We start from the raw sequence: 14,450 nt of genomic DNA, 5'->3' as shown, positions 1-14,450 counted from the left end.
ACACAAGAAAATACTTAAATAAAATACTGAAATTATGAATATACAGGTGATTTCATTATCTGGTATCTACCTACAGTGTAATCACTTTTTGTGCACAGTGTTGTTTACAATAAATCTTACAGCCAAATTCAGGCACAAGTACTGAAGCTATAAGGTATCATGTTCCCCAGACTTGAGACAATTGAAGCTATAGCAAATAAAGAAATTTCATATAGACAAAAGTCCATACAAAGATCTAATGCCTTAAAGCAATTTGATTCTTTTGGGTTTTTAATTCTTTGTGCTCCAGTTTTCACTGAATCAGGTTTTACTTGAGAAGTATCAGTACTTACTAGGTGTGACTACAAAAAGGCTATGGGGTTAAAACAATTGAAAAGAAAAAAATGGTAAGGATACAAAATGCAATGAGTTTAACACATTAAAAACAAATCCCAAATAACAAACCCATAACAAACAAACTAGAATCTGTAAGAAAAATATCTTTAATCAATTTACTATGTTACAAAAAACCTATCCAACTCTCTTATTTTCTCTGCCATTTCAAAAGTATTAGAAATGTGACTCATTAATATCTTCCCATCTGCGGTTTCACTTGTAATTAAATGTGTTTGACAAATATAACCACTAAATAACTGATCTACCTATTAAGAAGCCTCATTAAAAAGAAGTATTTACAAAGGAATTACTTACATGAGATTTTGACCAGTAAATGAAAACCTCAGCCACCATGCGGAACAACTCTTCTGCTTCAGGATTGGGCTCTTTGAGCCATTTTGCCCTAAAATTTGGTAAAAAGGTGAAAAAGGGGATAATCCTCATTGTCTTAATGCTTTGAAATAATTTCTCAACATTTTACAAGGATACAAGTCAACAAAACCAATAATATATGCTTTTAATCCTTTCTGGTAGCTGTGGCTTTTTGATGTCCTATTTCAAACCCTTACAAACCTTTAATATTAATCCTAATTCTAATCCAATAGATCTGGACTGAAATTTTGTTTTGTTTTCTTCTCAAAAAGCCCCCAGCTCCTCCTAAAAGTCAGAAAGCATTAGCTTGAGCAACTGCAAGATTGTCAGACTGAGTAAAAGCCACTTTAATTCAGTGCTAGGCACATCAAGGGACAAGAGGCGGTATCAATAAAAAGGAAGGTTTTATGAGATTCATTGACCTATTCCTCTCCACATACCTGTTATAGTCCACAAATCTAATCAACAAAGGGTAGAAGGCATAGAGGTCCCGTGCCAAAGTGGTGAACTCATCTAGGATGAGCAGTTCAGCCTCCGACATGTCACCTCTGCCTTCTGCTCTTAGATGTTCTTCATCCGATACAACCACTGCTGCCTTTTTCTTTAGTTTATCCATCAGTGGAAGGAAGTGTGTCTTTAAGAGCTGTGGCTTCGCTTTACTTATGATGGGCTGGGAAAACACTATTTAAGGCAATGAATATTATAATATATACCTGGCCACAAAATATAACTAAAATCTTTTACCTTTTCCTGCTTTCTTGAATCTTACTTCTATGCTACAGAGCCAAATCCTGCCCCCATTGAAATCAGCAGAAGTTTTGCCAAGAATTAAATGTGGTCAGGATTTCACAAAGTCAATTCACTTTGTCTGAGGGCAGAAATTGCAACCTCACAGACTAAGGCTGCAAAATCATAAAACTTGAAACACCTCTTTACTGGAATTCTGTCAGCATGGTATTTGTCTGCATAGTTTTATTGAGCAATGCCAAAGTTGTTTAATGGTATGGATGGATACAAATATAGCTACATAGCGCATGCACAAGTTTTCTCAGCTGCTGGCTCCTGGTTTGAACCTTGCTTGAGCGAAGGGGAGCTGGAAAGCATGCTCTGGTTATTTGAAAACCCATGGAAACATCTTGCCTGTATTTCTTCTGCACACTAAGTCTTGTATGTAGACACAAATGGGAGTGATTCAATTGATTCATTTCAGACTTGTCAGTACAAGCTTTTTAAAAATCTACTCATAATAGCAGTTATGTAAATTAGCACTTCAACTGGGCCCATTGGTACTAAACCATTTGTAACACACTGATTAAATTACATAGAATTTTAGGCAGTTGCTATCTATTCTTAGAGTGCATTACATTGCTAACTCTCAAAACACTAGGCATTCTGAATGCTGCCATGAATAAAATTACTAGTACAGTAAATACTGGAAAGTCATAAGAAAGTCTAATTGAAAAATTGAATCTACACCACTGAAGTGACTTTTCCTCAGAGATTGTAACACTGAGAATTAAAGTGTTTTAAAATTAATTTCAAGTGTTCACGAGATGATAGTCAATGTAACTATTACTAAAATGACATGAGAATTTCAACATTTCTTTGTAATGAATATATGTTAGATATATGCCTTCAAACCCAGGTTTTAAGGATCCAGCACTCATACAGAACAGCAAGGAACTGTATAATGCCTGCAAATGAAAATTTGCTATGTAATGAAAATGGGGCTAAAATACTATAGTCCTTGAATTTAATTTACTGCAAAAGGTACATGTGTATATTCTATGGAAAAAGAAATGTTCTAAGGTACTTCCTACATTACTTATAGAGAGATTAAAACACACTGCTTACACTGCTTTTTCTTTATACTTGGTATTTCTGGTTCATCCAGATCTGTATTGTTTAAAAATGTAAAAATATGAGTGTTCTTCTATTCCAGCTTTAAAAGGGTAAATACAGAGAGATTCAGAGTCTCTCTGTGTGTATATACATTCTGAATATACACACACATTTGTTTGATAGTTGATTTATTTTCACATCTTACCTGCTAGCCTCTTCATCCAGGCTCCTTCATCAATACCAAGGTTGTTATAGATGATTTTCAATATGTTACCCAACAGAGTGTTCATGTGCTCTGACGTCAAGGCTGTGCAACACATTTCAGCCTTGTCAGGATTGTTCTCAGGCCCATGCTCCCACCAGTGTGACATGTAACTACACAGCATAGGCAGTATGACTTCCATGATATGTGGCATTTGTGTGTAACGAATACCGGATTCTGCCAGTTCCACTATTTCTTCCATCAGCTTCATCAAGGAAGGAATGTTTGGGCAAACCTCTTCTACACTAGTTGGCAGATTGAGAACTGTTGAAAAAAAAAATCAAATGTCAATAAACCAGGTCATAAAAGGAGAACAATTCTCGTCAGCTGCTATTCAATACAACTTCTCTTTTCTGTTTACATTTGCATCCTTGTGATACAAAGGAAACATACCCAACACAACAATAAAAAACACATTCTTTCATACTGTTGAGCAATAAACTGTTTATATTAACAGTTCTGTAATTAAAATTTCTATATGAAACCTTCAACAATGTAAATATTGTGGAATGAATTCACAGAAATCAGATGCAATTTTCTATATAAAAAATAAACCTTAAATTTCAAAATCCCTTCCCGTGTAAGTTTTGCTGTTGAGAAAACAAATTGATACAATGAAATATCTCTCAAGAATACATCAGATGAGACCTGGAATTCTAATAGAACAAACAGAAACCATTACCTATCCTAACAAATTGAGCAGATTTGAGAAACTGATTCTAGAGATGAATATGTGATTGTAAATGTTTACTTTTGAATTCATTTGAATTTTTAGTTCCTTCCTCTGAAAAGGCACTGCAGTTGCCTTGATTTTTGAGGCAGTTTCTTTCATCTACAAAAAAAATCTCTGCGAGCACAATCTGTAGCTCCTGCATGTTTAACATACAGACACATACCATGACATACACAGGTATCTAAAGAGCAAAAATTTAGCCTGCAACTTGTGAATACAAGTGTCTCTACCAGCATCCCACAACTCCTTGTTGTTGTTTTTGCCAAGCAGTATCTTCTCCTATTTAGAGCAAATATATTTTACACTGACATCACATAGCCTCCTTAAAGATTATGAAATTTGGAAAAAACATTCAAATTTCTGTTAAAAGTCATGACAGTAGAGTGGACTTTATATGTATATAGTAAGCATGCATAATTTTTGATATTTTAAAGTTTGGATAATAGAGCTCCTTGGAGAAAAAATCAGTTATGCTCCCTTTTTTTTAAAAATAAAGGTGAAGTTATAAAATTATTGCCATTATAAACTGACATCTTACACAAACATACACTGTCATCTCTGTGTGTCTGTAGTATGATACAGACTCAGCATATATGCAGAGCTGGTGAAGTTCTACTGCAACTTCTATTTATTTCAGGAACAATTTGTGCATGTGACCTTATTCAACAATCATGTTGCAGCATATGAAACATCAAGAATGGAATAAAAAGATATATGTAAATTAAACATACATAATGTCACTGTAAAATATCTGTACTGCCCTTTATGTCAAACAAAATTACAACCAATCTACATACTAGTCTGCTATTTTTTTAATTTATAAGGGCATAATATGTAATTAATATAGCAAAGCTATTTTCCTTCAGTTGCAAGCATGTTTTAGGGACCCAAAACTGTTTATGTAAACTGAGGAACCAAAGCTCCTGACAAGAATGCTTAATTTTATGATCAAATATAGAATATCTGAGGTACTAAAAATGTGCAGTCTCTTCATTAATTAAATTCCAAAATGGTATTTTGAGAATGGTATCTCAAAATTAACATATCAGTAGCATTAGGAACATATAATGATCAGTTTTACCAGATTGAGAAAAGAAATTGATTAGAAAATTGATTTAGAAAGAAAGATTTAGAAAATAAATTAATCCATGAAATTACAAGAAAATTCTTGCATTATAAAATGTATGCAAAATCACACATCTTAAGGCAAGCAGCATTTATAGTGAAATCATGGTTTCATAATCATGATGTCAGTTTCTGGAAATACCTGCTCTATCTCTTGCATTCTTGGTATTGTAGATTGAGTAGATATTATGTTTGTTCAAATGAGTTTCCAAAAAAGCCACTGGAAATGCCCCTGAGAAAGCAGCCAAGCACTCTCCTAGTGCTGATCGTTGCCTGTGAATTGACAAACACCATTAGTGACACACATCTTTGATCACAGAGCCACAGAATGGGTAAGGTTGGAAGGGACCAGCAGTGGAGTCAGCTGTTAAGTACTGACTGACCACACCTTGGGGTTGTGTTCTGAGATCAATGCATTTCAAAGAGAAGCCATGACATTACTGGGATCATCAACACAAGGACATGTACTTGGAAGAGAAGTCTAGCAACCCTCTGCTAATATATGAATGATATGTAAAGACATAAAATCTCAAAGGTGGCCTACACAGCTTATAGAAAATGAAAAATATACAGGGGAAACCAAAGTAATTATAAAAGTGCCTTCTGTTCTATTACTTTCCTGTCAACTTTACTGACTGTATAATTCCTAGTATTAAGAAAAAGCCACTGGATAGAACAAGAGAACAAAATCAACTATCATTTTATCTAAGTGATATTTCACTTTTCTAAGAAATAATGATAATCACTTTTATGCTTAGTCTAGTATGAAAGTCAAGTTCTTCTGTTAGTGGAAAATTGTTTCTAATGATCAAGAGCTCTGAAATTTTATCACAAAGCCATTGCTTTAATATCTTCAACTATATGACATTTATTTGATAATCAAAATTCTTTGTGTGTCAAAATTTTAAAAAGCCTGCTTCTAGGAAGAAATAAGTGATGCTCTCCCCATCACTTCACTTGGGTTCTTCACATGACAGCTATATAGTCTTTCTAATTTTCAGTTTAATTGATCACAGCAGAATTTAGAAAGGTGAGAAATCCCTAGCTGAGACCAAATCACAGATGTGACAGAAATTCAAGAGAATTTGAATTCAGGAGAACCATGAACTTTCAAGTTAAAAGGAAAAAATACCTCAAAACTGACCTTGTGATTTAACAAGGTTCATCCTTGGTCTATAGTTTATCTCAGTCTTGAAGATTTTATTCTTTCTAGATCTAACTCATTAAACTTGATTTTGTTAAATCTTACTTCATTCCCATTATCACTCATACTGTTTTCTCCTTCCTTTTTTCCCCCTTTTCATTAAGTCTTCATAAGCAAAACATACATCCATCACACACACCTCAGAACAGCATGTGCTGTTTGATTTTGGTGGCAGACAATCACACAAAAATTATTGGTTATACTGATATACTTTGTCTTCAAAAGAAATCCTATATCCTTTATTTGCCGAACAGGAAAATAAATTAATTTTATGTCCTTAATGAAATCAAGGAGACCTTGATTTTCCACATATTTGGGGGGTTTCTTTACTTAAATTTTGGTCCCAAAAATTTTTCATACTGTTGCCTGTGATACCACCACCAAGTAAGCAAGGGTATGTCATAGGGCTGCTCTAGAGTTATGTACAGGTTGATCTGCTCAAGAGTGTTACTTCCTAGACACTGAACTTCCTAGACTACTGCTGCCAATATCTGAAATGAATGCATTCTGTTTAGCTGCCTTCAGAACAGTGTTAGTCACTGCAGTGCAACTCTTCTGTTTTAAAAATTGAATATTTCTAGGTGTCTCTATTTTATGATCAAACATGGCTTACAATGACCAAATGTAACTTGAAAGGCGGTTAGCAGATACAGAGATATATAAAACAGCAATTGCAATGCCTCATTTACCTGGGTAACAGCTAGAAAACATATAGTGTTTTACAAGGGACAAAATTAAATTTAGGGTAATGAGAAAAAAATATACATCACAATTAAACATTATAGAAGGAAGAATATAACAACTCCTGAGCTGAATGACATAATTTTACAATACCTTAGTTAACCCTCAAATCAAGTGCTCTTCATTATAAAGTCAGATAATTTTAAATTTTTATTTTAATTAGGAAAAGTATTTTGAAAAACAAATAATGCAATATTTCAAACATATTATAGTAAATGCATCTGCTTTCCACTTAACATCTGAGCACATCTATATTTTCTTTCAAGATATCTTTCCAATAATACTCTTCTATATTAATTTCTGAACTAAAAATTCATAATGCTAAATATAAATGCAAATATTAAAAACAGAAGAATTATTTTCCTGCTTACCTCTCAACATAGATACTCTTGCTAGTTCCCAGAGCATATAAACTGGCCAATATTCTGTAACAAGAGACCTGAACATCTTCCACTAAAGAGAAGAAGAAAACTATATTTACAAAGAGATTTTTCTTTGCAATACGTTCCCAAAGAATTAAAATAAATTATTTCAGACAATAACGGAATTAAAAATATTAAGCTAACAAAGGCAATCCACAGCAATTACCCACTAAATACAAAGTCTTTGGATGTCCAAGTGCTAGACTTTTTACTCGAAATTTCCATTTACTTAAATATCATGTTAATACATAAAATAGTAAACCTATTTCACTAGTACATTAATTTTATTAAATTAATGGCATACCAACTGCTCACACATGACACCTTTACAAACAGAATACCACTGTGCAAAATAAAGGCAATCCTGTTAAACAGATATTTAATTATTTTAATAACAGTTTATAATTTTTTTTTCATTTAGGCACGCATAGCAGATAATAGCATGTACTTAATTTACACTTTAAACTTACAAAGGATTAAAAACAATAATTAATTATTTATTCCATATGAATACTTCACCAAAAGATGTTTTAAAATTATCAAGTAATTCAGTCATAAAACTGTAAGAGTAACCTTAAAAACTATTTGAAAAAATGCTTTTGTAGTGCACTCTGCAGTAACGGTGTAACAACAGTGTAAGTACAATCAAGAAGGACAACACTCCCATAGATTCTTGCCATAGATATCTTTTGTAGTCTCTCCTACAGTGCTAATTTCATCCCTCAACATGAAATTAATGAAATATTGTGAGTAAAACAGGGAAAGACGGCATGGGCTGGGAGAGCCTACAAGATACTGTATCAAACTACAAGTCCAGCCCTTTATTGTACTGTGATTTGAGTTCAGATCATCTCAGAGTTCAGTGTTTTTTACATCATAATAGCAACCTCAGGTAGATTGACCCATCCTTGTACATGACCCACCCATGGAGTATACTCTAACCAGTACTCTCAGGTACAAGCACCAGGTCAAGACGCTTGTACAAATAAGATAAATCTTACTCTTAACAAAATGTAAAGAGAAGTTGTGTGTAAGAAAAATTAGTCTTTCTTCTATGCTCTAGACACAATAAATAGGCCCAATTTTAAATAATTCTTCTTTCCCAGTTCACGAATTCTAAATTTGGTGGTTTACACCAGTCTGATGTATGTAGAATAGCAGATTAAGAACACCAACTTAAGTGATAAAGCATTCAAAGCTAAATATTAAATTCCAAAACATGGGATACCAGAGACCAAAAATTATACAAGGCATGAACATGCTGATGATTGGAAAAGTGGTTTATGATGAACCAACTACTTTTTCTGGATACCATCAAAGTCTCTGGAATTTTACAGAAATAGTTTAATAAAATAAGTGGAAGTTTACATCTCATTACTTTCAGATCCAAGAATTCAACTCCAAATTTTTGAACAGTTCTTTTAGGGCTACTTTAAATAATACTTTTTAGAGATTTTAAAAGGAAAAAAAAATGGAGCTCAGTATTCTTTTCCTCCAAGTACTTCTCATGGATTTTCATAACTGAGTCTCAGAGTTAGCTATGGAGGGTAGGATTTCCCCCTTTAGTGCCATCTGGACACTAATACTTCTGTGAGTTCCTGAAATATATAAAATGCAATTTTTGTGTGCAGGCTGCAAAGTCTGCAAAATTTTGGCTGCAAAATTTTGGGTTTGGGAGAATAAAGGACCATTGAATCCACTATAATCAGAACCTTTACAGAAATCCAATATCCACACTTTCATATACATTCCCTTCTCTGGTGTCTGAATTCTTCAGGGTCTCCTTCCACTTCTCCCTTTTCCCTAGAATTTTCAGAATTTAAGAAGCCACCCAGATTCCCTCTAAACTGAACTGAGGTGCATGTATGATGTTGCAACACCATTCTTGTAGTATTTATAGATGGAGTAAAGACAAAGTAACGTACACAAAGTGAATTCTCACATGTGAAGAAAGCCACAGTAAATCTATGATAAAGTTATAAACAAAATTGATCCTTCTGACTTTGTAATCATGGACACATCTGCTTCAATATTTATTCAGAGTCCACTAAAACCTGCAGACTGTTTTTGGTCAATTGCTGCAAATGTTTGATTAAATCAATAAAAATTTTGCCAAAATGACATAGGATTTGTCCTTCTTTAATAGAATTGAGCAGCTAGTAACGCTTACTGCATGACACTATAGATATTTTAATGGCACGGACATTCTGCATACATATATATGATAGTACGATACATACGTATCAAATCTTCCCCAAACTGGTGCTGTCCAATATGCTCAAATAATGAAGATAGCACTGGCAGGAGAGCAACTGTGGTATAATTAATGATTTGTGTAACTCCTTTTGGCTGGTTTCTGCTGTGTGTAAACTGGCCTTGCTTAAGATTTTCCATCGTTTTCTCCAGATCCTCAGCAGCATTGTCCAAAAATGCTCTCAATGCCATCCTAACAGATTCCAGACCAGTTTTCATCACAGTCCTGTTTATATCATGCAAAAAGAATGAAAAGGAATATTATGTCATACAAGCATGGAAGAAAGCTTAGCCTTGGATTATATGAAATAGATAACTGAGATCCAAAGAAAAATATTTCATCTTTTGACATTGTAAAATCTCCTCAGAGCAGAATAACTGACTGAAAGCAAGATTCACAGGTATCCTGCAGAACACAAGGATACTTTATCTGTTTTCCTGCCAAGAAAATGGTCTTTCAGAATTTATAAAGTGATTCATTTGCCTTCAGAGAGGAAAAAACCCAAAAACTACATAACAAAAATAAGAATTAGTAAGTCTGTGATTTCTGACTCTAGAAAGAGAAGAATTGTCTCAGATTGAAGTTAGAAAATCTTCCTAATTAAAGCAGTAACATTTCTATCTCCAGAACAACGGCATGAGAAAGGAATGAGTAAAAACAACCACATCTGTTAAAATCAAATCAATAAATCAATAAATGCATTTATTATGTAACTATAGCACCATAATCAACAATATGAAGATGCAAACCAAGAGAATTATTATATGATTTAACTAGCTCAATTACAAAGATCCTTTGTTTAAAGAAAGTATCTCTTTAGGCATGTGTGAAATAAATTTAGGTGATGCTCTTTTGTAAATTCAGTATCAGCCCAGTTCTTTTAGTCTGATTTTTTATTTTAAAGAGTGGATATGTACAGTTTCAAGAGCACTATCTTTAAACTTCCATGTTACATCCATTAATTCCTTAATCTCTATTTGGAGCTATTTTCACATCTCTACCAAGAGCTGAATTAGTGACCTTCACTTGTGTCTGTATTCTGTCTGTGTGATTGCATGGACCATAGATAATTTAAGACAAAAAACCCAAGATATTGCAAACTAAAGGCATACCATGCAAGAGCTGAGCCATATTAATGGCCATGATCATGACTCTACCCCCTAGCAAATGGAATATAAAACTTTTCCATAAAAGCAACTGCAAAGATATTGAGAAAGACAACTATATGCACATAATACAGACAATTGTTTTGAGACTTTATGCAAAGTGAAAAAATTTTCCTTAAAGTTTCCATGGAGGCAGTTTAAGCTATCATATTTTGTTTAAAAATGCAAAAATCTAAAAACCAGCTCTCAGCAGAGATGGCTGACTTTACAGCAAATGAAAAGCAACACATTACTCTCCAATATATCAATGCTGTCTCATCACAAACCTCACAATAATAGCTCAAGCGGCTCAATTCAACATAAAAGTAGCACTGACTTCAGGCAAAGGATTTGGGTTTTTTTCAAATTAGAACCTGAATTAATTTGCAAAAAAAACCACTCCTTGAGACATATTTACTGTGCATTTAACTCCTGAATTTTTTTATTAAACAGGGTAAGGAAAATAATAAACTATTTCTAAATTTATTTTGGTTCTGAGAAAGTCACATGATTAAAACCACATAAACTAACAGTCAGAAGTTTCTGGACAGCACTGATCCATAATGAAATTTAAAGTGTAACCTACAAATACTATCCTGTCAAATCCTAGTAAATGCCCTGTTTTGCAATGGGAATTCTTTTCAGCACTGTAACTTCTCAAGTGTTGAAATTCTGTCGCCTTACACAGGTAGACCAAATGTAACTGCACATTACTTTCTTCAGTGATTTTCCTTGTACTTTAGAAAATACAATCAGTGTTACCTTGCATCCAAGGTCTGTCCCAGTATGTGAAGACAGTTGACTATTGATGTTGCATCGTTTCCTAGAGAGGGAGGAAAATTATCCACCAATTAAGCTGAGCATAGCACATAGCTTATTGACACACTCCTAACTGTACCCTTGGATTTAATGAAAGAATAAATGACATAGTAGAAGAGCAACTGAACTTCTGCATCATTTCATGTTAAAGAACATGCAGTTTTTTGTCTTAGCCTTGTTTACACAAATGCAGTAACTAGAGGCAGGAAAGCATCTCATAAAATAGCTGAGGCAGTCAAGATGGAAGTACTTAAATGTGGGGTTAATTAGAGCTGCAGCATATTTTCTGGTTTCCATTTGATTTCTCTAAGTTTTGCTTTAATTAATTCAAGTTTATCTGATTATTTATCTTCCCCCTCTCAGTAACATAAAAGCTATTAACTTTCCAAGTTGCTATTGCAACTTCCTGCTATTGCAGGAAGAGAACACTTATAAAAAATGTCATTAAAAAAGTCCATTCCCTGGTGTACCCCATAGCTTACAGATATTTATAGCTTAATTGGGTCCACATAAATAACAGTCCCTGAAATAATACACATATTCTATAATTATTTTTCCCATTTAAAAAGAGGACATACATACAAGAAGCCTTCTATACATATCTACATATGTACTTCCCAAAATGCTGCCATGTAGAAGCCTCTTTCCTCTAAGATCACTTTTTAAATCCAGAACAGATGTATGCTATACAAATTTAAACCACAGCCTATTTTAAAATTTACTTTTTGAAACAAAATTATGCAAAAATAAAACTGCCTTTTCTTGCTTTTCTTTAAATTTTCTTTATTAAAAAAAAAGTAGAAACAAATCAAATGTTTAAGAAAGACTTCTGAAAATACTTCTGTCTGCATACTGTATTTTCTCACTGCTGGTTATTTCTTAAAAATACAAGCAAACATTCAAGTAAAATTAGTAATTGCTTCAGTGAAGTAGAGATTTTAAAAGATAAAGTGCAAGAAAGGTGTGGGAGGTTCATTGCAGCACTGAAAAAGTTGTTCTATGCTACCAAAATTAGGAAATACTGTTGTGGTGTTCATCCACAGCAGATTAAAAAACCTGGAGCACAACTTCCACAGCTGCCTCAGCCAGGCAGCCTCACCTTTTTTTCACTGGCATGTGTGATCATGCAATGGTAAAGCAAGCAGATAACAAAGCTGAGGCAACCTAAAAAATCCTACCAAAATCACTACCCCAAAAGACTAAGATTTTTTGTCAGATCAAACTTTTTTTCCTTATTATTTTGATGTTCTGGTGATAGGAATGCCTGTGCTGATGAAGAGAGTGCAGACCAGTGCTAATGACAGCAGGTATGGAGGGAAGTGCTCAAAGTACACCAGACTGTGTGTTAGACCACCAGAGAATCATGGAATGGCCTGGGTTGGAAGAGACCTTAAAAATCATCTAGGTCCAACCTCCTGCTGTGGGCAGGGACACCTTCTATTAGACAAGGTTTGATCAAAGCCCCATCCAACCCAGCCTGAACACTTCCAGGAACAGGGCAGCCACAAATTCTCAGCAACTTGCTCCAGAATAGAATGGCTTACTCAAAATTTATACAATCAAGCTACTTAAATTTGAGAAAATATAAATTAATATGCTCAATTCACCAAAATTATTCACCAAAATCTTTCCATATCTACCCAGTAATACTAATGAAAATAAATCAATACATTCTTCCTCACGTACAGCCACAGCTCTCAAACAGTAAATTATTGTAGCCAAAATTTGCTTTCACATTGTAAACAAATAATGATTCTATGTTGAATGATAATTCCATAATCTTAGTGACACTCTCAGATATCAAATGTGACTAAGTTCACTCTGTAAGACATGCTTAATTTCCCCTTTTAACAAACTACTATATACATCTTAAGCTACATGACTTTCACTAATGATTTTCAGAAATGCAGCTCTATATTCAGAAGTACCATTCATATTCACAGTAATATAAAGTACCTATACAGCAAAACTATATAGAATTTTGATAATTGTTATAGCAAACTCCACACTATACATAAAAGTTATTATTGAGCAACACTTGCTCACAGAAGATGTCTTCAAAATGCACAAATAACTTTCTAGGCCCCAGGTGTGCTCAGTTAGGAGCACTTTCTCCTCTTCTGCACAGTCTCTGTCATTGCTGGAATAAGTGCAACTCTCTTAATCAGATTTTCTCACATCATGCAATTCACTTGCAGGGGAAGGCAAACTATAAGGGGATTTTGACTTGAGTTTTTAAGTCCATAGTAAACAACCCACTCATGCTCCATAGTCTCACAATCACCTTGTCACAGTTCATACCAAAACTACTGTGTTGGCATAGATTTTGTAATCTGTTGTTACTGTAGTCTGGGAAAAGAGTTAAAAAACAAACTGTAGCTGTCACAAATAATCAGCTGATCCTATCTGACTTACCTCCTAGCCTTTGAACCCAGCCAAACAACAAGAAATAAGCAAGCTGAGAAGTTGAATAGAAAAGATCTTTTCTTTAGTACTGAAGAAAGTTATATTGACTTAGGTTTTTAATTTCAACCATGACTCATTTTAGGAAAAAAAAATCTGAAAACCAAGTGCGCAAATAACAAAAAAGATTTCCAAAATGTTAATAGCATAACTGAGCTAGTTCATTCTTTGAAGAAACAACGTAGGGCATAAATCAGAGCTTATGTGTAGGTTTGTGACATATTCCGCCCTCCAGAAAAAGATGCAACAATGCCACACAGCTGCAGAAATAACTCCATTCCTCCTATCATCTTTTGGCTTTATAGGCAAATCCTCTCAGCTCCTTCCAAAATATTTCAAAGCAATTATGCTAAAAAACTTCCAATCTTTCTTCTTAGTTTAATGGTTTTCATAATGGTCTGTAAAATTTTTAAACGCCACACTGCTGCAGCGAGTTCTTTCCCTTCAAATTGAATGAAATATGCCAGAATTGAGTTAGGTGCATGTTAACATAATCAAATTCTAATTCACTAGATAATTACCCAATTAGGTATGTTCATGGATGCTGAAGTTTGCACTGCATCCATCATTGAAGCCATGTATGCATAGGACGTACTATTCCAGCTCTCCTAGCACCACGGCATAAGAGAAAATTGCAAAGAAAATATGCCAAACATTGCATATAATGTATACACTTGATACAGACTTCAGATT

The 14,450-nt window shown here is 34.0% G+C and overlaps 1 protein-coding gene across 1 annotated transcript in view; it reads right to left on the bottom strand.

The window, feature by feature from the left end:
• The window catches only part of RYR2 (ryanodine receptor 2), a 384,696-nt gene that overhangs the window by 70,228 nt on the left and 300,018 nt on the right, over window positions 1–14,450 (bottom strand). Inside the window, exons 63-69 of the mRNA XM_066546800.1 lie at window positions 11,238–11,298; window positions 9,317–9,555; window positions 7,026–7,107; window positions 4,852–4,982; window positions 2,795–3,115; window positions 1,188–1,428; window positions 691–778 (exon numbers count right to left, since the gene is read on the bottom strand). Coding sequence (XP_066402897.1) covers window positions 691–778; window positions 1,188–1,428; window positions 2,795–3,115; window positions 4,852–4,982; window positions 7,026–7,107; window positions 9,317–9,555; window positions 11,238–11,298 — 1,163 coding nt within the window. The remainder of the gene's footprint in view (window positions 1–690; window positions 779–1,187; window positions 1,429–2,794; window positions 3,116–4,851; window positions 4,983–7,025; window positions 7,108–9,316; window positions 9,556–11,237; window positions 11,299–14,450) is intronic.

The sequence above is a fragment of the Molothrus aeneus genome, chromosome 3 (assembly GCF_037042795.1).
Source record: "Molothrus aeneus isolate 106 chromosome 3, BPBGC_Maene_1.0, whole genome shotgun sequence".
Taxonomy (NCBI): domain Eukaryota; kingdom Metazoa; phylum Chordata; class Aves; order Passeriformes; family Icteridae; genus Molothrus; species Molothrus aeneus.
This window is presented reverse-complemented; position numbering and strand designations above follow the sequence as displayed.